Genomic DNA, 25,997 nt, shown 5'->3' on the forward strand with positions numbered 1-25,997 from the left:
ATGGCCCCCTCGTATGCCAACCTATTTATGGGTCGCTTAGAGGAAGCCTTCTTGGTTACCCAAGCCTGCCAACCCAATGTTTGGTACAGATTTATTGATGACATCTTCATGATCTGGACTCACAGTGAAGAACAACTCCAGAATTTCCTCTCCAACCTCAACTCCTTTGGTTCCATCAGATTCACCTGGTCCTACTCCAAATCCCATGCCACTTTCCTTGATGTTGACCTCCATCTGTCCAATGGCCAGCTTCACACATCCGTCCACATCAAACCCACCAACAAGCAACAGTACCTCCATTATGACAGCTGCCACCTATTCCATATCAAACGGTCCCTTCCCTACAGCATAGGCCTTCGTGGCAAACGAATCTGCTCCAGTCCTGAGTCCCTGGACCATTACACCAACAACCTGAAAACAGCTTTCGCATCTCGCAACTACCCTCCCGACCTGGTACAGAAGCAAATAACCAGAGCCACTTCCTCATCCCCTCAAACCCAAAACCTCTCACAGAAGAACCCCAAAAGTGCCCCACTTGTGACAGGATACTTCCCGGGACTGGATCAGACTCTGAATGTGGCTCTCCAGCAGGGATACGACTTCCTAAAATCCTGCCTCGAAATGAGATCCATCCTTCATGAAATCCTCCCCACTCCACCAATAGTGTCTTTCCGCTGTCCACCTAACTTTCGTAACCTCTTGGTTCATCCCCAAACCACCTTCCCTATCCTCCGGCTCCTACCCTTGTAACTGCCCCCAGTGTAAAACCTGTCCTATGCACCCTCCCACTACCACCTACTCCAGTCCTGTAACCCGGAAGGTGTACACAATCAAAGGCAGAGCCACGTGTGAAAGCACCCACTTGATTTACCAACTGACCTGTCTACACTGTGACGCTTTCTATGTGGGAATGACCAGCAACAAACATAAATGGACACAGGCAGACAGTGTTTGTTGGTAATGAGGTTCACCCTGTGGCTAAACAGGCCTTGGTGCACGGCCAGCACATCTTGGCACAGTGTTACACCGTCCGGGTTATCTGGATACTTCCCACCAACACCAACCTATCCAAACTCCGGAGATGGGAACTTGCCCTTCAATATATCCTCTCTTCTCGTTACCCACCAGGCCTCAATCTCCACTAATTTCAAGTTGCCGCCACTCATACCTTACCTGTCATTCATCATCATCTTTGCCTCCACACTTCCGCCTCGACGGGATCTCTGCCCAAACTCTTTGCCTGTAAATATGTCTGCTTGTGTCTGTGTATGTATGGATGGATATCTGTGTGTGTGTGTGTGTGTGTGTGTGTGTGTGTGTGTGTGTGTGTGTGTGGCGCGCGCGCGCCCGTGTATATACCTATCCTTTTTTCCCCGTAAGGTAAGTCTTTCTGCTCCCAGGATTGGAATGACTCCTTACCCTCTCCCTTAAAACCCACATCCTTTCATCTTTCCTTTTCCTTCCCTCTTTCCTGACGAAGCAGCCGCCGGTTGCGAAAGCTCGAAATTTTGTGTGTGTGTGTTTGTGTGTTATTTTATTGTGCCTGCGTACCGGCGCTGTCCCGCTTGGTAAGTCTTGGAATCTTTGTTTTTAATATATCTCTCCAAGATATTACTTACATTTCATTTTTATTCTCATTTCTTTTTTGTTCCTTTACCCCCCCCCCCCCCCCCCCTTCCCGCACTCCCACAGGCAGGAGCTCGGTGTACTGTATTTAGAAATAAGATAACTAGATGATTTCTGAGCAGAGGTAGCCTCACGGAGTATTTCAGCTGTGCCGCACACTTGCTGTTTATGATAAGCTTGTATTTTATCTGTTTTCATTTGTTTTCCTAATTTGAAACATAGGAGTAAAAAATATATTGTCATTATTAGCAATTTACATGCTTTGAGACAGAAAAGAGTCCACTGTCCAACTGCTCAGTAGGCACAACTGACGCAAGAAAATTATGTCTTGTGTGTGATGTACAAGCATGGGATGTAGAGTAATTAGTATTTAAGGTGAGAAAACCAACAAGAAAAGGAAAGTCTTATGTGTGGTTAATGTTTTTATCTGCTTAGTTCTACCCATTTCTTTGTGTTAAACTCTTTATATTCTGGTGGAAACATCTTAGTTGAATTATCTTTATTTTCTTTTTGTAGGCCTTCGGGAATGCCAAAACAGCACATAACAACAACTCTAGCAGATTTGGAAAATTTATTCAAGTTAACTACAAGGAGAATGGAATGGTTCATGGGTATGTTCTGCAGCTGTTATTTGATAAAGATTACATTTTTATTTTGAATACATTCATGACTTCTTGCCTGATTTATCATCAGCTGGTTATCCAACTAATACTGATAAGCTATTCTGATGTTTATTTTATAGTGCTGTTGTCCAGAAGTACCTCCTTGAGAAATCCAGAATATGTTCCCAAGGTCGCAATGAACGCAATTACCATGTGTTTTATTACTTGTTGGCTGGAGCATCTGAAACAGAGAAGAAAGCTCTTCATCTGAAAGATATGGAGGAGTACCACTATCTCAGCAAGGTACTTCTAGTTGAATTCTTTTAAATAAGGTATTATACTAATTGTACCAATTATGAGTAATACAAATATTTCATTCAGAATTCAATTGGATTAAGAAATAAGGAAGCTGTAGCAGAAATTTTATTGGTATGTGAAAAATCAATTCTTCATTATGTGATAAACAATGGAGAATACAGGATGGAATGTAACAATATTATGAAAGGACAGTTGCTGCTCACTAAAAAGCAGAGATGCTGAGTCATATGAGGGGCTATCCAAAATTTTCAGTACTGGTGCTGCCATCTGTTGAAAACCTTACCTTTGGACTAATGGTCACCATCACCCTCAAACTAGTTCCCATCCACACGTACACACCGATCCCAGCGCTTCTGCCACTGGTGAAACGTTTTCTGGAAAGTCCTGTTCTTTGAGGGTGTTCATCACTGCCAGCGATGCTTCTTGAATCCTCTCTAGTGTTGAACTGGTGGCCTTTCAACTTGAGTTTCAGTTTTGGGAATAGTGCAAAGTCACAAGGTGCTAAATCTCGTGAGTACGGTGGGTGGGGTACAACTGCCATGTTTCTTTTTTTGCCAAAAAGGTCCTGCTGAGCAAGGACATGTGACAAGGCGCATTGTCGTGATGCAGCAGCCAATACCCTCGATGCCAAAGTTCTGGTTGTCATCGCCGCAGGTTTTCATGGAACCATCACAAAACATCACAGTAGTACACGGAATTCACTGTTTGGTTGGGTGGGATGAATTCTGCGTGCACAGTTCCCTTGGTATTAAAGAAACGATGGACATGCTCTTCACTTTGCTCTTCACCTGTCTTGCTTTTTTGGGTCTTGGAGAGCCCGGGCTCTTCCACTGGGACGATTGTTGCTTTGTCTCTGGGTCATAACCGTAAATCCAGCTCTCGTCGCCGGTGAAAACCAGTTGAAAGTAGGCTGCTTCATCAAATGCAGTCTCACGAAGGTCCATGTACCCTTCAGCTCGCTGTGCCTTGTGATCAGCAGTCAAGATCCTTGGCACAAACTTTGCGGCGACACGATGCATGCCCAATTCATCAGTCAACATTCGTTGACATGTCCCATAACCAATACCCACTTCATCCGCAAGATCTTGAATGGTTCAGTGTCGATCCACATGAACCAGTTGAATCATTGGAAGGGTCTCCTTTGCACTTTCCTGAGATTCACATAGAATTTGATACACATGCGCTGTTCTGTTGGTGGATCCATCGTAAAATCGCCACACACCAAACACAGAGTATTACGGAAATCACTGTGGATACGCAACATGTCCTCTCAGCTGAATGCCACTCTGCACACTGACTCATCAGATACGCAGCTCTCGCCATCTAGCGGTGCAAAGATCTACTACTCCTACTTTCCAGATGGCAGCACCAGTCCCAAAAATTTTAAAGATTGGGTGCGATGGTGGAAAAGGGTTTGGGTAGTACTGGAATGGGAACAGAGACGGGGCTAGATGGGTAAGGACAGTGACTATTGTCCTTGAATATCTCACTTAAATTTTAAACCCTGTTCATATTAATATAAAATTCACTATGTAACCTGAAAAATAGGGCCAACTGTCTCTCCCTGAAACATTAGTGAAGAACAGAATGATCACATCCATGGGTCTCAGTATATATAGAAAACCAGTGCACACAGATTTATCTCTCTCCGCACTCAAAGCAATCACCATCTGCATCAAAGAAATTCTGTACTAAGAACATTTGGTCCAAAGAGCTCAAACACTGTAAGCTGGCTAGAGCCTTGCCAGTGAATTACAGCATCTACAAATAGGTTCCAAAGGATGGTTACACATATTGATAAATTGAGCAGGCGTTTCGGCCAGAAGCAACAATGCCTTAGGAAGGGGTTTAGCCAAAGAGAGAAAAAGAGAAGCAAAGAAATCTCAATGCTTCGGGAGTGGAGCCGGTTGTCATACCCCACACCATACAATATTTCATCTTGGCACTTATCAGACATCTTCAGATGGGCCATTGAAGCGAGACAGTAATCATAGTGCTGTGTCTCACACAAATTAAGTAAAAACAAATTATGTTTCTCTTGGGAAGTTTCTACCACATCTAAAATTGATACTTGTTTATGAAAATTCATAAAAACTATTACAAACCTCCTATTTCACATACAAAGATAGACAGTGAGCGCCAGACGAAGCCTACAAGGCAACATCTACTTGGAAATAACAGCAGATGAGAGAAATGCAATGATAGTTCCTCAAGTACAAATTCAGATTTCGTTTTAATCTGTTTCCAATGTTCGTCTCATTCTGCTCAGCACTAACATACATAAATAGCTTATCAAGAAATCTGTCTGAACATGCTTCTATTGTCTGTCAAGTTTCTCTATTTGTATATGCATTTCTTCTCCTCATTGAAACTGTATTCTGTAAAATGGACCAGTATATGCACTGCAAAAAGCAGGGGGAATTTATTACGTAATGACCATGTAGTGGAGGTGCTGAGTTGTGCGCGCGCCACACACACACACACACACACACACACACACACACACACACACACACACACACTCGTCTCTGGTAACTGAAGCCAGACTACGAACAGCGGCACATGATGGGAGAGGCAACTGGGTGGGGGTAAGGAGGAGGATGGGGTGGGGAGGGGGAGGATAAAGCAGGGTAAGGGTGGGGGACGGTAAAGTGCTGCTGGGGGCAGAGTGCAGGGTTAAGGTGGAGAGAGGGTAGGGCAGCTTGGGGCAATCAGTAGGTTAGATGGGGGGGGGGGGGGGGGGCGATAGTGTGAAAAGAAAGAAGTAAAAAGATTTGGTGCGATGGTGGAATAGAGGGCTGTGTAATGCTGGAATGGGAACAAGGAAGGGGCTAGATGGGTAAGGACAATGAAATATTCCGGTTCCTTTGTTCCATGTGGTCAGACCACAAATGTGTAGCCCACGTATTGATAGAAACATGTTGACTTGAACTTGTTGGACTTCAGTGTGTTTGCTTCAAAGTGTTCCATATTTAGGTTTCCCATTACAGGCAATAACAGACTCCCTAAAGCCACATCATCAGTTTGTTCATAATATTTTCTGTGAGACAGGATAAATGTTGATACGAGAATGTGCTTCAAGAATTTAGTGAAACTATTGTCGACCTTCTCAACAATTAGTTCCAAGGATTCAGATTTGATACTCTCACATTGAAACAGACCATAATATCAATATCACGTAACTACAGTTGAGTGAGGCCATGTATAAAATGAGCAGATATGCGAATGTGGTGTTTACCCTTCCCCACATCTTCTTTGACAACGTATTTCAGACATTTTACCATTTAGAACGTAGTTGTATCAGTATTAATTTGAATTTTGCAAAGGGACCACTTGGCCGTCAGGTTTTTAAAATTTTCATTGATTTGAAATTCAGAACTTGCAAATCAGTTGCCAAGTGCAGTTGTATGTGACTCTAAAAAGTTCTCAAGAAAATCCTCTTTGAAGTTCTCCAAGCACTTTTAATTCACTAAAAGTAGAACAGTTTTTGAAGGCCTTCATGACTCTGTTGATAACACGAGACTAGTAATTGCTGGCTCGAGTCTTTCTTCAGTCCCTCTCTCTTTTTTATCTCAATTCAAACACCTACTTCATTTAAATATAATAGTCATCAAAAATATCATTTTGGTTAACACATGTATAACTATAATTTTTATGAAAAATGCTCCACTTCTTATTTCTAATTACACATCACACTCAAAATTCCAGTTACAAATATAAATACTTATGAACAATCTGTTATAAATGATTGTTAATAAAAAAATTTCAATTTAAATAATTGAAAATTAAATTTTTATGGGGTAAAAATGGAAAAAAGTAGGGTTGGAGTCAAATACTGGGTTATTTGGACTATGTTGTTATATGCCACAGATGTGGTCTCACTCGAGCCAGAATGATAAGCACGTAACATCACAGAAAGAAATAATTTTCAATGTATTAAGCCCACCTGCTGCATTTTTATAGCTACAGTTTGTTTTTTCAATAGATGAGTTAGAAAACAAACTATTTTCGCAAAGTTTTGAAATGAATCATGAATACCCCATTTCACAGAAGATTGGATAGTACAATTGGCGATGAACTATTGAATTAAGTTTTATGCAGTTTTCTCTGCCTTTAATTTCGCTTCCGTGTTTGATCAAGTAGGTGCCAGTTCTATACACACTTCATGAAGATTTCCAGTTAATGGTAAAAATAAATTTCAGTGGCTGTACTAACGGGGTGTATTTTTGTGGAAACAATTTTGGGGTGAAAATTTTCAAAAAACTTCATACTACAACAAGGAATGTAATGTGCCTACTGCTATTTGGGCATTGTAAGGCTGTGGATCACGTGAAAGTTCTGTGGTTGTCATTACTTATTTGTATTGTCTGCTTGTCTTGAAAACAGCCCATTAAATAAGTGTGTTGCTATATCTTAGGCAACAGACTCCTTCTTTGAAGATACAATGTCTGTACCAGCTGTAAATAGTACCAAATACTAAGGTGGGGGTTGGGGGGGAGGGAGAGAACAGTCCTTATAAGTTGCAAGTGGATTACTCCAAGTCTTAGCAGTCACGAAGTAGTTCTGTATATTTCTGCTTAAGTAAATCTCCTTTCCACAAACTAATTTTATTCACATTACTTGTTATCTAGAAAGAAAATTCTTACCGCACCAAAGTTTTGCATGTGAAATCACTCTATTTTAACTTTTATCATAATCGGCGTGGATCAGCCACCTGAAAGAACTGTTCCACTATCAATAACCTCCACTGTTATGGGGCAAGCCTGACACATTGAGAAGAGATATCATCTTCCTTTAAATTTCATGTGTAGGATTGACATTTTTCTGTTTGTAAGCCATATCTTTTAAAAGATCAAAAATAACATGACATTAGGACAATAGTGTTGCTCTTGTCGACTGGCAGAATTAGAATTTCCTTGTTCTCTTGAAGATTCCTAAGTCCTACTTGCTGTTTCTTGAAGATGTTTGATTTAAGCGTTGTCACCTTGATAGCACTCCCCAAGGTTTGTGGTAAACCTCTTCTACTACATCTGGTGGAAGTGAACCTACAACGTGCTCTGTGGAGCTGATATAATCCGTTATTGATAGTAATTTTGGTGGTCATGAAATGTAGACGTGCAGCAAGGATCTTCACTTTATCCTCTTCCATTTGCTTGACAGTAAAATTAATTATTGTGGATGTCAATGCTTCCTGTCTTATCATTTTGTGGAAGTGATAGAATTCTGATTTCTGTCAGGTAGATATTTTAAACTATATGAAGTCTCCAGAATGAGATTTTCACTCTGCAGCGCAGTGTGCGCTGATATGAAACTTCCTGGCAGATTAAAACTGTGTGCCCGACTGAGACTCGAACTCGGGACCTTTGGCTTTTGCGGGCAAGTGCTCTACCATCTGAGCTACTGAAGCACGACTCACGCCCGGTCCTCACAGCTTCACTTCTGCCAGTATCTCGTTTATATGAAGTCTGCTTGTTGCCAGTTCATATTGCCAACCCAATCCTGAATACCTGCAGTAAGTGTGTCTGACATGGTAAGCTACCTTTACTCGCTGTGTTAGTCAAGACCTTTACTCGTTGCTTTGGTTAAGATAAGACTGGATTGATCCTACATCACCCACACACACTGGCCTCTGTCTTCTTAATTGGAGCCATCACCATTCTTCACAAAGAAATTTCCTGCTAAAGACTCCAGTCAACAGAGCCTGAATACTGTCATATGAGGAGAGCTGAGGCTGTAAACAGTTGTTGCAGTCAAAATCAACAATGCCCGACGAAGGTGCTGAGAGTGGAAAAGTAATTGAGAAGCCAAGGATAACATATCTGCCTTGTACTGGACGGATCTTCTGAAACATCAGTAGACTCTTACAGAAATATAGCATCCAGTGTAATTTGCACACACAAAAAATATAAAAAGTGTGCTTGGTAATGTTAAAGATAACCTTGATCTCCTAGGCCATCCATGATCTAGTCGTAGCATCTTTGATTAGTAATCAAAAGTCCTCGGTCCCAGATTCGAACCCACACTGCTTAACTTTAGGATAAAAATCAGCAGTAATGGCAGCTGAAGACTTCTGGCAGAAGGAGTCACCCTCATTCTGCCAACGTCCTTGTCAAAGAGGGTGGAAGAGCAGACAGAGCTTCAAGGCACTCTCTTGCTGTTGGGGTGGGAAAGTGCTCTTAAAAGCTGGAAGAATCAGCAATGAACAAGGGCATGAGGATGCAGAAGGTAATGGAAACCACTGCATTAAAGCAAATAACATGTATCCACAGGGCATGTGGCATGTAACTGAAAAAGTGTCAAGACAATCTCTCTATTGGGAAAAGATTCTGTACTAGTCCCCGATTTGGATGACCCGGAGGGGACTGCCAAGGCGGAGGTGATAAAAAAAGGACGTTGAATAACCAATGTTCTGTGAGTTGGGATGTGGAATCTCAGAAGTTTGAAAGTGGTAGGGAAGCTAGAAAATGTGAAAAGGCACATGCTAAAGGCTCAATCTAGAAATAGTGGGCGTCAGTGAAATGAAATGGAAAGAAGACAAGGATTTCTGGTTAGAGGAGTATGGCTAACAACAACAACAACAACAGTAGATAATGGTATAATGGGAGTAGGGTTCATTGTAACTACGAAGATAGAGCAGAGACTTTGTTGCGGGTTGATATTTGTAATTATAGACACTCTGGAAATATTGATTATCCTTGAATTAATGTTCCTTGGAGAGAAATAAATTAATGTTGTATTGGAATCATGGTGTTGTGTGTCCGTAATATTTTGGTGCCAAAACCCGGGAGAAATTGCGATTTCCTGCGTGATTTCAACAATTAACGGCTTACTTCACGCTGTAGGAAACAAGAGACGACGTCAGACCGAATCACAAGTTAAGTCCATTCCAATATAATATGATTGCATGAACTGGTTGCTTCAAAACAATTTTTGCAGCTTTGTATTGCAAGCCTGAAATTTGCACTCAGAGTAGTTAGTTTTGTTAAAAGGTTTTCATTCACTTTTGTTTGTGCATACGCTGCTTGTTAAACATTTAAGCTATTCACAGTCGCACTCGTAAACAATCTTACAACAGCCGTCATTAGTAAGACATAATGCAGGACGAATCAGAGATACAGTTAGCAAACTTCAAAAGAAATCGAACTAGGGACAGGACTAATGCTATGCGGTTTTGTGCGGCTGTTGATGCTCTTAGCACAGAAAGTCAGTTTGATGATTTTGCACATCACAGGGAACGTCTTCAAGAAATTCTAGAGAAGCTCGTTTCATTAGATGATGCTATTCATAATTTTCTCTCTGACGATGAAAATGCAGACGTGCTGAGCTGTGAGGAATATATAGACAAAGTCAAATGCGCTATACAAAAGGCTACAAAAGCAATTGATTACAAGCTTTCAGCCACAACATTGCAGATGAATATCGCGTCACCACCAGTGCTCACACAACCAACTCTATTCCACTCTGTCGAGCTACCAGCAAATAAGCTTGAGTCATTTTGTGGAGATGTCAAAATGTGGTTCCACTTCTGGGAACAATTTGAATTGACCATTGATAAAGACCCATCCCTTTCTACAATAAACAAACGTGTTTTCCTATGAGGGTATCTGTCAGGCAAACAGAAGTTGCTAGTAGATGGAATACCTATAACAGCTAACACGTTTGAAGAAACAAAGAAAATTTTATTGAATAGATTTGGAGATAGCAGTCGTATTATACAGGTGCATCTCGATTATTTGGATGTGCTAAAGCCTGTACAATCAGCTACAACTGAAATGCTGAACAGTACATTCCTGGAATGTAACCGTTGTATTCAAGCACTGCGTGCCTTAGGAGAAGACGTCATGGCATGTGTTAAAATTCTCACTCCGAAAATTCTATGTGCATTTCCTGCTGAAATGTGCCAGAAACGGGTCATTCATGCTAGAAGAACTGAAGTAGTGTAAGGAGATGTACTGAAACTACTTAACTTTTTGGAAGTAGTAGTTCGTGGTGCTCTCACTGCACAAAAGATTCATACAGAATATCAGTCATCTCCTAGCTTCCTGCCCACTGCAGCAGCGCTTCACATAAATTCAAAGCAAGCGAAAAATCCACGTAAGCCTAAATGAGAAGTACCAGTACAACCATATTGCGTATTTTGCATAGCTCGCTCTGATTGGGCCCAAGACTGCAACATAGTACCTGACAGCCAACAACGTATCGATAAACTAAAGCAAAATTATCGCTGTTTTATATGTCTAAACCGAGGTCATAACGCTAGAAACTGCAGTAAGAAGGGCGAGGTCTCGTGTTCTAAATGCAAAAAAAGTAATCACAAAGCTATCTGTACTGACATTGCTGCCTCTTCTTCATCTTCCCAGCAAATTAGCTCTTCATCTGTAGGGAGAATCGACGTAAGTTCAGCAGGTTTTACTTATCTTCAGACAGCTTGAGTTTGGGTCAGTGGACCCGCAGGATTAAGCAAACTTTCTCGCTGCGTTCTGGATAGGGGTAGTCAGTCAAGCTTCATTTCCAAGTTCCTGATCGATGAGCTAGGTTTAAGAACTATAGAACATCGTGATCTATTAGTCAACGCCTTTGAAATGCAATCCACAACTTCAACGTATCGTAGAGTCATAGAATTCACACTACAGGGTACACGGACTAATAACAAGACGTCTATGACTGCGTTTGAAACCACATACTCATTTTCCACGCACCCGACTGTGCCTTCCGACTTAAGAAAACTTGACATTCTGGAGTAGTCGGGTGTTCTGCCGGATGTTCGTGTCAAACTTTGTTTGACACGAACATCCGGCAGAACACCCGACTACTCCAGAATGTCAGCATTTCGCCGGGAAAGCATGAAATCATACTTAAGAAAACTTGTACGCACGCGGTGACTTCAGTTTGCGGACCTAAGGGATGGTACAGAAGATCTTCCCATCGAGATTCTAGTCGGAGCACATTACTATTGGAAAATCGTTCTTGCGATTCAACTAACGTCATCAGTTGTTCTGGTACCTTCCATCTACGTTGTATTCTTAGTGGAAGCAAATCGAGCACCACGGCTAACCTTGTGACAGCAAACTACATCAGTTTAGAGACAGCAACAACAACAGATGATATTTTACGATGTTTCTGGAATTTAGGAACAATGGGAATCACAGAAGATGAAACAACAACTCTGAATCAGAAGGAATTTGCGTTATTGCAGGATTTCTCAAAAACCTACTCCATTGAAGACAAAAGAAGAGTGGTGTCTTTCCCAGAAAACCCAACGTTATGTTATCTAATAATCTTCAGCAAGCAGAGAAGAGATTTGTTTCACTGCAGAAAAAATTTACGAAGGACAAGAAACTGAAACAAATTTACGAGGTGCAAATGATAGAACACACCAAGAAGAAACATGTGTAAGTGATCCCTTCTGGACAGAAATTGCGTGACACATTTTATCTGCCACATCATGCAGTAAAGAAAGAAAAGTTAGGTGTCATCAAATGGAGGATTGTATTTGATGGTTTGTTGCACGACCAGAATGCACATTCGTTGAATGGCTTTTTAGAAATAGGTCCTAATTTACTTTTTGACATTCTTTCAATATTACTGAGATATCGTCTACATCGAGTAGCCTTAATTGCCGATATCAAACAAGCATTTCTACAGTTAGTTCTTCACAGGAAAGTTAGAGATCTCACAAGGATTTTGGTACAAAGTAATCGTAGATTAACAAGGAAACTATATTACAACGGATGAAAGGATTACATACCGCTTCACCCGGCTACCTTTCGGACTTACCTGCAGTCCATTTCTTCTTGCAGCCATGCTGAAAGAACTTGCTGTAATGCACAAAATGAATTTTCCACGAACTTCTTTACTTGTTGAAGATTATATGTACGTGGATGATTTTGTAGCAGGTGCCAAAGATGACAATGCCGTAATTAACTTATATCATGAGCTTTCATCACTCATGGGACAGATCAGTCTACCAATGGCAATCTGGGCCACAAATCCAAGCAAACTGATTGGAATATGGCTATCAGAAGGTGTCTTAACAGTACAGATATGGAGGTGCTGGGAGGCCACTGGAACACACAGACTGATACGCTCAGTGTTGTTCACAACAATGTTACCGACAATGTTATAAATCGTTCTGACACTAAACGAGAAGTACTACGAAACACTGCTACATCATATGACCCACTGGGTTTGTTGTCGCCATGTCCTTCACTGGAAAAATAATTTTTCAAGAAATTTGGTCGAGAGGAATTGAATGGGATGAGCTTTTACCCCTTGATCTTAGCAATTGCTGGCGAATGTGGGTATCAATATTGCCATCATGTTCACACATAAAAATGCCTCGATCGGTTGGTGTATCTGAAAACACTGAGCCAGAAATCCATGTTGTTTGCGACGCATCAGAAAAGGCCTACGGAGCAGTCCTTTATGTACGGTGTACTACAACAAATATGGTATCAATCCATTTAGTTTGCAGTAAAAATCAACTAGCTCCCATCAAAAAAATAACTCTTCCATGACTGGAACTTCTAGCGGCACTTCTTGGATCAAGACTACTTCATTATTTCTGTAAGACCACGAGCTATAATGCAAGTTGTGCAACATTGTGGACTGACTCAACTGTAGCCTTAGGATGGATAAAACATGACTCTAATCGATGGAAAACCTTTGTGTCAAACCATGTTACAGAAATGCAATGACTAACGAATCCGTCGCAGTGGAGGCACTGCCCTGGTGATGAAAATGAAGCTGATCTAACCTCCAGAGGTACCACAGCAACTAACCTTCACCATGCTTCTGTATGGTTCCAGAGACCTGCTTGGTTAACAAAGAACAGAACACAGTGGCCTCAAATTTTACAGACGGGAGAGCACTCCTTGCCAGAAAAGAAGAAATTAACAGATCAGATCTTCATGGTACAAACAACGATTCCTATTTTAACAGCTACACGGTACAGCAGCTACTTAAAGCTGTTAAGAATTACAGGATGGGTACTTCGCTTTAAACGGCACTTATTGAAAGAAAACAGAACATCTGGAGAACTAACAGCATCAGATTTGGGTGAAGCACGCACTTACTGGATTCAAGTTGTTCAACAGCAACATTTTGCGCTCGACCTGCATGCACTATACAACATGCCGCTACCACGTAATTCTCGGATAGCTCGCCACAACCCATTCTTGGATAATGGTCTTATTCATCTCTGTGGGCAATTGCAGTTTGCAGAATTACCCAGAGATCAACGCCACCCGATTCTTCTTGAAGGACATCATCATTTCACACGTTTACTGTACCAGCAGACTCACATTCGTTTGCATCACCTTGGAGTAAACATAGTGTTATCTGAACTGAGAACAGAATTGTGGATCCTTAGAGCTCGACAGGCAATTAAACGTGTTCTACACAGTTGCCTACCTTGTAAGATGGTGAAAGCTCACGTTGTTCAACAAACTGAGGCTCCATTACCAGCTGAACGAGTCTCACCACTGAAACCATTTACAGTGACAGGTATTGACTTTGCTGGTCCATTATATGTCAGACAAGGACATATTACGAAGAAAGCGTATATGCTCTATTTGCTTGCGCAGCACCAAGAGCCATACACCTGGAACTATGCTCAGATATGTCAACTGACAGATTTCTTCAAGCCCTACAAAGGTTTGTCGGAAGACGAGGAGTGCTCAGCACAATTTACACTGATAATGCTACTACCTTCCATGCCATGCACTTAGAGCTGAAGGAGCTCTGGCAGGCTCTCATGGCAAGCAAGACGCGCAATTACCTCACCCAGCAAGCCATCACTGGGAAATTCACCGCTCCACACGCGCCTTGGTGGGAAGGATTCTGGGAACGGATGGTGGGATCTGTCAAACGCTGCCTGAGAAAAGTTTTAGGACAGTCACAGTTGGACAAAGAAGGTCTCAACACAATCCTGGTCAGCATAGAAGCAGCACTAAACTCTAGACCAATTACACAAGGGAAAGAATAATCTGAGCCACTGACACCCACACATTTCCTTGTAGGTGATCGACTCACAACACTACCTACTGGTCCAGAATCACCAGTTAGAAAGGACTTGTCCAAGGAATTTCAATGGCTGCAGAAGATGGTAGAATACTTCTGGAACAGGTGGAAGAAAGAATATCTGATCCTGCTCAAAAACTTCCATGAAACTCATCAACCAAGGCCAGGTTCAGGAAGACACCAGCTGGGTGATGTCGTTCTTCTACAAGAGAATGTTCGTCCACGGTACATGTGGAGGAAGGCGCAGATAGAAGATCTTCCTGAAGGAAGAGATAGGGAAATACGATCTGTAACCTTACGAACTTCAGAAGGATCCATAATCTCATGTCCCGTTCAACTGGTCATTCCTCTAGAAGTTGACCAGGGTGGGGAGGGTGTTGCGGGTTGATATTTGTAATTATAGACACTCTGGAAATATTGATTATCCTTGAATTAATGTTTTATACTCCATGATGTACGTTCCTTGGACAGAAATAAATTAATGTTGTATTGGAATCACGGTGTTGTGTGTCTGTAATACAGTTACTGTAATCAGTTCAGTGATATTTAGTAACAGTATTGCTATCTGATTCAACAGCAAACCAACACAGACAACGATAGTTCAGGTATACGTGCTGAAATCACAAGCAGAAAATGAAGAGAGAGAGAGAAAGTATTGTAAGGTATTGAACACGTAATTCAGTACATAAAGGGAGGTGAAAATCAAATAGTCGTGGGGGATTGGAATGTGGTTCTAGGGGAAGGAGTGGAAGAAAGGGTTACAGGAGAATATTGGCATGGTAGTAGGAACGAGAGAGGAGAAATACTAGTTGAATTCTGCAAGGAAGCTAAGACGAAATGGCTACATGAAAAATGCAAAGAAATAGAAATAGAAAAAGAAATGATTGTTGTACTACCTCAGCATGTAGAAAAGTCAGAACAACCTTCAGTGAAATTAAAAGCAAGTGCAGTAACGTTAAAACTCCAGTGAGAATTCCACTGTTGCTTGCAGAGGTGAGACTGGATAAGTGGAAAGAGTACATTGAGGGCATCTACGGGGGTGATGATTTGTCTGATTACGTGTTAGAAGAAGAAACAGGGGCCAATAGGGAAGAAATAGGGGATCTTGTATTAGAATCAGAATTTAGACATGCTTTGGAAGACTTAAAATCAAATAAGACAGAAGGGGTAGACAACATCCCATTGGAATTTTTAAAATCATTGGGTGAAGTGGCAACAAAACAATTGTCTACGTTAGTGTATGGAATGTATGAGACTGGCGATATACCATCAGACGTGTGTGTGTGTGTGGGGGGGGGGGGGGGGGGGGGGGAGGAGGGGGGGGAGGAAGTTTCATATCAGCGCACACTCCGCTGCAGAGTGAAAATCTCATTCTGGAAACATCCCCCAGGCTGTGGCTAAGCCATGTCTCCGCAATATCCTTTCTTTCAGGAGTGCTAGTTTTGCAAGTTTCGCAGGAGAGCTTCTGTAAAGTTTGGAAGGTAGGAGACGGATACTGGCAGAAGTAAAGCTGTGAGTACCGGGCGTGAGTCGTGCTTCGGTAGCTCAGATGGTAGAGCACTTGCCCGCGAAAGGCAAAGGTCCCGAGTTCAAGTCTCGGTCGGGCACACAGTTTTAATCTGCCAAGAAGTTTCATATCAGCGCACACTCCGCTGCAGAGTGAAAATCTCATTCTGGAAACATCCCCCAGGCTGTGGCTAAGCCATGTCTCCACAATATCCTTTCTTTCAGGAGTGCTAGTTCTGCAAGTTTCGCAGGAGAGCTTCTGTAAAGTTTGGAAGGTAGGAGACAGATACTGGCACAAGTAAAGCTGTGAGTACCGGGTGTGTGTCGTGCTTCGGTAGCTCAGATGGTAGAGCACTTGCCTGCGAAAGGCAATGGTCCCGAGTTCGAGTCTCGGTTGGGCACACAGTTTTAATCTGCCAGGAAGTTTCATGATAAACCTTGATGGTGGTTTCAATTTAAAGAAGGCTTGAAGTCTAATGTTCAATTAAATAAGAGCTCACAAACTGTCTCATCCAATAGAGCTGGAAAACAGAGTGTTGCAGTGGTGAAGTGGCTGCCTTTCCTAAAAGAATCTCAATGAGACTGGAACAAAAAATCTTGTTTGCTATTCTGAAACTAATACTGTGAACGGGATCCTAGTAGATTCACTGGTGCTCTGACACCCACCTGGATTTATTGAAGTCTGTAGCCTCAATCCACCTGAAAAATGCTAAGATAATGTGCAGTTTATGAAGTAACAGTGCAAAACCGAAATAAAAATGAGAGTCACAGGGCAGAGAGCATGTATGGGGACAAACTGATATAAATAGCAGTGCAACAGCAGCGATAATTGACAGTGTGGTTGGAGTCCATACAGTGAGTATACATAACCAACTGCACAACTAACAGTAATTGAAGATTACTCGATCAGTTCTCAAAATATTGTGCAGAAAGTGAAATCGATAACTTGGCTGATTCCCTGAGTGCACACCATTAGTCAACAACACTGAGAAAACCTTGATAGATCACAAGCTGTCATGGTCACTACACACAAATCAGCTGTAGTTAACTAAGTGGCAAAATAAAATGTACTCCAGCTCCTCAGCTTCACCTACAGGAGATCCAATCATATAGTTACTTTATGTTTCCTTACAGTTATCCTACTTAGGCTACAGTATCCAATGACTCCAGGTGGGTGTCAGAGCACCAGAGAATCTACTAGATCCTGTTCACAGGAGTAGTTTCAGAATAGCAAACTACAACTATATCTACATCTACATCCATACTCAGCAAGCCACCTGACTGTGTGTGGCGGAGGGTACCTTGAGTACCTCTATCGGTTCTCCCCTTCTATTCCAATCTCGTATTGTTCGTTGAAACAAAGATTGCCAGTATGCCTCTGTGTGGGCTCTAATCTCTCTGATTTTATCCTCATGGTCTCTTCGCGAGATATACGTAGGAGGGAGCAATATACTGCTTGACTCCTCGATGAAGGTATGTTATTGAAACTTTAACAAAAGCCCGTACCGAGCTACTGAGCGTCTCTCTTGCAGAGTCTTCTACTGTAGTTTATCTATTATCTCTGTAATGCTTTTGTGATTACTAAATGATCATGTAACGAAGCGCGCTGTTCTCCATTGGATCTTCTCTATCTCTTCTATCAATCCTATCTGGTACGGATCCCACACTGGTGACCAATATTCAAGCAGTGGGTGAACAAGTGTACTGTAACCTACTTCCTTTGTTTTCGGATTGCATTTCCTTTAGATTCTTCCAATGAATCTCAGTCTGGCATCTGCTTTACCGACGATCAACTTTATATAATCATTCAATTTTAAATCACTCCTAATGCTTACTCTCAGATAATTTATGGAATTAACTACTTCCAGTTGCTGACCTGCTATATTGTAGCTAAATGATAAAGGATCTTTCTTTCTATGTATTCGCAGCACATTACACTTGCCTACATTGAGATTCAATTGCCATTCCCTGCACCATGCGTCAATTCATTGCAGATCATCCTGCATTTCAGTGCAATTTTCCTTACAACCTCTCAATATACCACATCATCATCCGCAAAAAGCCTCAATGAACTTCCGATATTATCCACAAGGTCATTTATGTATATTGTGAATAGCAACGGTCCTATGACACTCCCCTGCGGCACACATGAAATCTCTCTTACTTCAGAAGACTTCTCTTCATTGAGAATTACATGCTACATTCTGTTATCTAGGAACTCTTCAGTCCAATCACACAATTGGTCTGATAGTCCATATGCTCTTAACTTTGTTCATTAAACGACTGTGGGGAACTGTATTGAATGCGTTGCGGAAGTCAAGAAACAAGGCATCTACCTGGGAACCCGTGTCTGTGGCCCTCTGTGTCTCGTGGACAAATAGCACGAGCTGTGTTTCACACGATCATCTTTTTCGAAACCCATACTGATTCCTACAGAGTAGATTTCTAGTCTCCAGAAAAGTCATTATACTCCAACATAATATTTGTTCCAAAATTCTACAACTGATCGACGTTAGAGATATAGGTCTATAGTTCTGGGCATCTGTTCGACGCCCCTTCTTGAAAAACTAGATTTTTTTTGTTCCAGTCTCATTGAGAGGCTTGTAGGAGAGACAGCCACTTCACCACCGTAACACTCTGTTTTAATTATGCAATAATATTCTATCTAATACTTAACTGCTTCCTAGAAGATGGACTCTGTTAATCATAAAATAAAATTAAAGTGCTGGACAGTAGTTGGCAGCAAAATAGTTACCTGAGTTATAGTTTGGAGTGATTCAGATCTCTGTTGGTGTATTTGGAATTAGGTTTCCCTGAGTTCCTAAAACAATTTTGAGTTCCTTGAACAAAGCCACATCTGAATCCTCCACTTCCCATGTCCAACCAACCTACTGCACCATTTGCAGTGAGGTATTTAAGTGTCTTGCATTCCTCCTTATATGGCAGAAGTCCAGAGTCCTTAAAATTGTACATTTTGTGTCTGTTTTTCATAACAGTAATTTGTCTGGAACAACAATTGGCAGAACAGGAATGAAAGATAAAAATTAACGGAAAATTTCGCTTATGGCTTTTACACTTGTTACAGCAAGAAATGAGTACTTAATTAATAGATGCAACATGTGTCGCGATTCAGTGATAGCATGATTGTACAAGGTCTTCACAATTGGATTTAAATTTGTTCATTTTCTGTGCTTCACTTTATGACATTGTAATTAATGTTCTTTACAGAGATGTTTTGTAAATCTGTCACTGCTGTGGCTGTCAACATATTATTCTCAGCAGTGTTTGAATTTATTCCACATTCAGATACACCATCTTCTGTAGAGATTTCTGTATTAATGTGTGTATGTGTTACTTTTGATCTTGTAATGTCTGAAATGGTGGTTTTAATGCTATTGGTTTTCATTCACAGAGTGATTGTTACACCTTTGACAATGCCGATGAGAAATATGAGTTTTCACGCCTGAAACAGTCTATGGAAATGGTTGGCTTTGCAGCAGAGAAACAGAGACGTCTCTTTGCGGTATTGTCGGCAGTACTGTTACTTGGCAATGTGGAATTTGCACCACGCAAATCGGCTGCCTATCATCATGATGAAGCAGTTGGAGTGAAAAATCTGGAAGTTGTACAACTCATATCCCAGTTACTCAGGGTGCGACAGGAGACACTTATGGCGGCTCTTACGGCAAAACGTGCACGCGCATCAGGAGAGACACTGGTGATAAATTTTCGCCTACCAGAGGTAAGCCATAAAGCAAAAATGCTTTATTACATTCTTTTGTGGTAAAACTTATATGTGCCTGTTCTCTGATTTATATTTGTGAGCATGGGAGCTGAATTAATACTAAATACCTTAAGATAAGGCTTTCAAGAATTGAATTAAATGTATCATAGTTCAGAATCATTTTGCATTGTATTCTCTGTGAATTGTAGTGCTGTTATTTCTCACCCTGTCCTGCATAAAAACTCCCAAATAATTATTTTTTACTTTTATAAATGTAACATTGGCAGAAGATTATAAAACATTGTCTGCTCTGTAGTTTATGTCGTACCTGCATAATTGCAAATTCATTAGTGATCCCAAGTTTGTGGTGCTATACCTGTAATGCCATTAAGTGCAATGTTTACTGTTCTGCATTCCATTTTATTGTGTTTAGAAATTTATTTTTGAATAGGCTAACATTACCATTCCTAAAATTGACTCAATAAATTACCTTATTCTTTAATAATGAAATTTAATATTAATTGAAATGCATAGTCTTCGCAGTACACCAGTCTTGATATGTACTATGTCAGCATCTTGCTCAGTCATGAAAAATCCAGTTATTGAATACAGTAAATAGTCAAATCTTCATGCTTTGTGGGTTCGTAGTTGGGCCTCAGGGTACCTATTCCCAGTGTACATATTTTTACTGTACTTGTATTGTGACATTAGCTAGCACTCACCAAGTGACAGTGTTTTAAGATCTCTTCAGTTGAGTGACTTGTAGAACATAAAAATTTATGCACACAGAGAAATGTGTTGTAATTACTATTTTATTCAAAACATGTACATAGATTTCACAAAATTACTGACGAGCTTGTGGTTTTACACACAGCTCTGGGTTTTTGGACTAAAATTAATTTCCTTCTTTTTCCTGCACTTTTTACTGTTTGTAACCACCATTACATTGTTGTAAATATTTCGTGAGTGAAATTTTTCTGTATCACTTCCATAATAGACTCAAAATTATGAAGTGTAAATGTGTGTGAATAACCTATGTCTAGACAGAAAAAAATTGTTCTGGCTGGTATAATAGCAGGGCTGTTCTGAAAAGAGAACTAAATCTTGTCATTGTACCCTGAAAGGTATGTCCACCCTCTGCCTTTTTTTTACTCTGTTGTTCATGTTGTTAATAATAATGATGATAACAATAATAATATTAATATTAATAATAATAATAATAATAATAATAATAACTTATGAGATTGGGTCAATGCACACACACACATATAGTTGATGCTATGTTAAAATACAGGAATGTAGTAGACAAGAGTTGCAAAAACTCTTATGGGAAAAGGCAAACAGTTTGTTCAAGGCTAAAGGAGTAGATAGGAGGAGAAAAATGTAACCAGAAATTCAGATGGGCTGAGGCATTAGGAAAAGAGAGAAAGGAATATGGGAAGAAGAGTGAAACAAAACAGAAGAGGAGGTTAATGCATTTGACTTAAAGGGAGAGAGAACACAGAAAAAATCAAAACTAGAAAGAAATGTAGCAAAAGAAGGGATTAAAAACCATGAAATCAGTGGCAGGCAATGTAAAACGAGGATGAAGAGTATAGGAAGGGCTATGGTAATGTGGTTGTCCAATTGAAAAGCTAGTTTATTTTTGCCCATATCATTGCCAGGCCCAAGATATTTTAGTCATACCACCTAGTATAATTACAATGCTGTCAAAAATGTGTTCATAAATCTTCTGCTGCAATCAAGAATATGCGCCTCAAGGAGCTAATGTGCACTGAAGGAACACACTAACTGTATACTGTCACCCAGTGGCTATGTTGCGTGTACTTTTGAGCAACCTAATGGATGATATTACGAGGAGAAACATTCTTAATTTTTACTTCACGGTGGATGTGCAAAATAGCCTCGCAGTGTGTGACAGTGACCTTGATGCTCTGGCCAAAGCAGCAGAATGTGTCACAGAAATGCATCCATCTGTAGGTGTTGCTATCACGTCTAATTATTTGGAGAACTCCGTAGGATAATACTAGGAACAAATCGTTAAACCTGCCAAGCATATTGTGGACTATTGAATGAGGTGTTGTGATCATGCTATCCATTTTTTATCACAGGGTGTTTGATGATGTAGCAATTTCCAATTAACGCTTCATTTATTTACATTCACACTTTGTTTATTTACATTCACCTTCAACACAAAAATATGTTCCAATTCATTGTTTCCAGTATGCTCTATTGGATCATTGCATCAGATTTTTCCAATTTATGGACTTCTAAAGATATACACGATTATTGTTTTATTGATTCCAAGATATGATCAGCCTATGATTGGCAGAGTGCTGGCAGCACATTGATCAGCAGTGAATCTCCATACACTAATCTGCTTAATCAATTCCGAGAAATCACTCGTTTGTTCACATACTTCAGCATCAGTGAAACATTGAAAAATACACCCTTGTGTCACAGTACTGAGTCACCGACTTCATTTCTATTCATTATAAGTGTTATGACTGTTCTTCAGCTGTATGAACTTTTTACAGGGTAGGTCTGCAACAAAGTGCTTTTGACTGCACCACTCAGGGTGTTTTTCAGGAAATTTCCAAAGCTTGATGCTGTATTACAAAAGAAAAGTGTCACAAATGAACCTGGCTAACATAAAAGCCACAGTGCATTTTCAACAAAGATGGAGGCCATTTGCAACAATCCTTCAACAACGTCCAGTAAATAGATCAACATATGACCGCACGCTCTTGCTTTAACAAGCTTATGTTAAACAGTTCTGACACATGGTTGAAGTTCAGTGCCTATTTGTCAGAACCCAAATGATGCATAATCAAATCAACCATAATCCTGGATTATGTTTACTATGAACATCAAATATGTTGATGCTGAGACAAATGTACCAGCAGTCACATATGTATATAGGGAATAAACTTCAAATTACTTGTCCCTGTTCAGCAATGGTTATTATCGACAAAAATGTTGTGTCTATCAAGGTTGAAATTGAGTCTGCTTGTAAAATGGTCTTGACACAAATAGCAGGCCTAGATGAACTCTAAGTTAATTATTGAATGTTTTTACCAGTCACTTGATTCCACTGTAACAGTTGTAGAATCATTCAAGGAAACTCTATGCTCAGTAGTGCTGAAATAACCAGATCATGCAGTATTAGTTGGAACCGACTTCAGCCTGCCAAGTATAGACTGGGGTGCGTATCGGTTCACTGCAGGCGGTATATACACAGTGTTGTCAAGTTTTTTGGAACACATTTTCCAAAAACTGCTTTGAATGAATAGTTAAACAACCCACACACAGTGTAGTTATTTTAGACCTTGTAGCTACTAACAGGCCTGACCTTACTGACAGTGTCAATATAGAGGTTGGATTAGTGATCATGTTGTCAACATAACGGCGATGGTTACTAAAGTTATTAAATCTGTGAAGACGGCTAGGAGAATATTTATGTTAGAAAAAGCGGATAATGAGTTATTAGCATTCCACTTAGACCATGAATGGACAAAATTTAGCTGCAGTATGACAGACGTAGAGAATTAGGGGCAAAGTTTCATTTGACTTTAAATTGCACGTTGTTGTGTTCTGCCTACTCCTCAAATATGTGGTGCCTAGGAAACCTGCTTTCTCGGATTGCTATACAACAATTCAAGCAAATCATATTAATGAATTCTTATTATGGTAAGATAAATGTTAATACTTAACTTTGAGAAGTTACAATGGTGTGTCACAAGCAACGGGCGATGGACAAAATAAGAAAATCTTGTCAGTATACACAACACCTAATACAAGTGAAACAGTACAGTTCCTAAGTCGCTGCTGTAGAGCCTGTAGAACGGCTAGTCTTCAATTGGGCTGCAGCCAGGCGGTGCGGCGCTTATGTTCTCTTCACTTTGAAGCTGCTGCTAACTCGTTGTCATCCTAGAGAGGGGTCAGTCATCATACGACTGGCTGACATCTTCTTCACAGCCCTCTCTGCTCTACCATTTCTGATAGTGCAATGCTGCTTTTTATGTCAGAACATTCTCATTCTCAGCTATGGCTGCAGGGGATGTCAGGTCTCTGGTCGTATCACGCCATCCGGCCTTCGCTCTGGCGGAAATGTCCCCTGGAAAACGTCCAGAAGGGTATGCATCCACCTCCTGAAGACCACAACCAGATTTAGAGGGCATCAGCTGCTGTTGTGCGGACGGGTTCAGATCCATCGATAGGACGAGAGGCGGCAGAGGCTCCGTCTCCATGGGGCCATCCCTAGGTGTAGTGATGGCACCCTCTGGCAGTTGCTGTGGTCGTGCTGTCCCCGGGATCCGTGAATCTGGGGTAGAGACACAGAAGGATCATTGTGCACCTGACAGTGGTGAATTTGATTGTGATGTCGGAACTGCAATCTGTCTGGGTCTGAAATGAGATAATGTGTACGCCAAGTTGATGAAGGATCTCACCTCATCCCCACCGTCTGCTGCCGCTAAAATGGTGTAAAAGACAATATTATGTGTCGCGAAGTGATACTTGCGGCCTTCCATCGGCATTGGATGCTGAGGAGGGTGAAGCAGTGTCTGATGGCAGTGGCCTTGAAGCTATTCTTCCGGCGATGGTCCACCTCATGGATGCAAAACAATAGGAGCCGAGAAACAGTTGCAATGCTTGGTCCCTGGTGTATTCGGTGCAAAGTTTGGCCATCTGCTGCTTGGAAGTACTGATAAAATGTTCTGCTTCTCCATTTGACTGTGGATGGAATGGTGTACTAGTTGGATGCTGTATGCTGATGTGTTCACAGAATATTTCAGATTCATTTGACGTGAACTAAGGGTTGTTGTCTGACACTATGACTTCAGGTAAACCTCCGAGACAAAAAATAGATGACAACACCTGAATTGTGCTATGTGATGTTCTTGAGTTCATTGGCACAGCAAAAGGAAAGTTGCTATACAAATCAACCACAATCAACTGGTGAGTGTTCCAAAAAGTCCCCACAACGTCTATGTGCACACGTTGCCGTGATGATTGTGACTTAGGCCAAGGAGAGAACTTTTGTGGCAGAGCAAACTTATTTTCCACACGTGCATGACACTGTGCTGTCATCTGTTCTATTTGGGTGTCCGTACCCTGCCAAGTACAGTGTCGACGCGCTAACTGTTTTGTACGAACAATCCCCCAGTGTCCTTGGCAAAATAAGTGCAACACTTCTTTTTGCAAAGCTTTAGGGATCAACACATGTGACTGTCCACTGTCATTTTGAACAAGAATCACACCTTACTGCATAGTGAGGCTATGCTGACGTGCAAAGTATAGGCGCACTACGGAGTTCTTGTTACTGTGCAGTGAGAGAGGCCAAGATATGGGAATGTATTGTAGCAAAATGTTCAAATTTGAATGAGCTTCCCCCAACTGTGCAGTTTTCCTATAGTTCAGAGGAAAGGATTCAAGCAGTTCAGAATCCTGAGCATCGATGTGACAACAAGATTCAGCAGAAGTGGTAAAGTCTGTATCGGGGCCAGTCAGAAGACGGGAAAGTACATTCGCCTTGCCATGTTTAGCTGTCAGATGATACACAATATCGTACTGGTATTGAGGCAACAACAAAGCCCATCTTTGCAATTTTTGGGCATTTATTAGAGGAACTGGCTTCGTCGGATGAAACAAGGACTGCAGTGGCTTTTGATCCATTACTAAGAAGAATTTTCTGCCATACAAATAGTGGTGGAATTTGTGACACCGCACACAGTAGCCAATGCGTCCTTCTCTATTTGTGAATTGTTAACACTGAGCTTTGTAGAATCCTTTTGATGCGAAAGTAGGAGGCATGTCTTTATCACCAATTCTGTGCGAAAGCACTGCACTGATTCCGTAAAAGGATCCAAGTGCACAAATCATTGATCGCTGAGCAATGCATCTGTAAGTTTTTGATAAGCTCCTTGGCATTCAGCTGTCCAAACTAACAGGACATTCTTGCGATGCAAGCGATGCAGTGGAGCTGCAATTTGTACAGCATTTGGTATGAACCAAATATAAGAGTTCATTTTCCCTAAGACTGACTGTGATACTGTGATATTGTGAGGAACTGGCAAGTCGTGGATGGATAACAAATGTGACTAAAGAGGATTTATACCTCGACTGTTTATGACATGACCAAGATACTGCAACTCACATGTAAAAAAAAAAAAAAATCATACTTGTCCAGTCTACACTTT

General features: G+C 41.0%; 1 protein-coding gene across 4 annotated transcripts in view; it reads left to right on the forward strand.

Moving 5' to 3' along the window:
* LOC126281172 (unconventional myosin-IXAa-like) overlaps window positions 1-25,997 on the forward strand; it is a 312,562-nt gene that overhangs the window by 61,632 nt on the left and 224,933 nt on the right. For all 4 annotated transcript variants that reach the window (XM_049979854.1, XM_049979856.1, XM_049979857.1 and 1 more), the window contains exons 4-6: window positions 2,143-2,237; window positions 2,369-2,531; window positions 19,486-19,815. In XM_049979854.1, coding sequence (XP_049835811.1) covers window positions 2,143-2,237; window positions 2,369-2,531; window positions 19,486-19,815 — 588 coding nt within the window. The remainder of the gene's footprint in view (window positions 1-2,142; window positions 2,238-2,368; window positions 2,532-19,485; window positions 19,816-25,997) is intronic.

The sequence above is a fragment of the Schistocerca gregaria genome, chromosome 7 (genome assembly GCF_023897955.1).
Source record: "Schistocerca gregaria isolate iqSchGreg1 chromosome 7, iqSchGreg1.2, whole genome shotgun sequence".
Classification (NCBI taxonomy): Eukaryota; Metazoa; Arthropoda; class Insecta; order Orthoptera; family Acrididae; genus Schistocerca; species Schistocerca gregaria.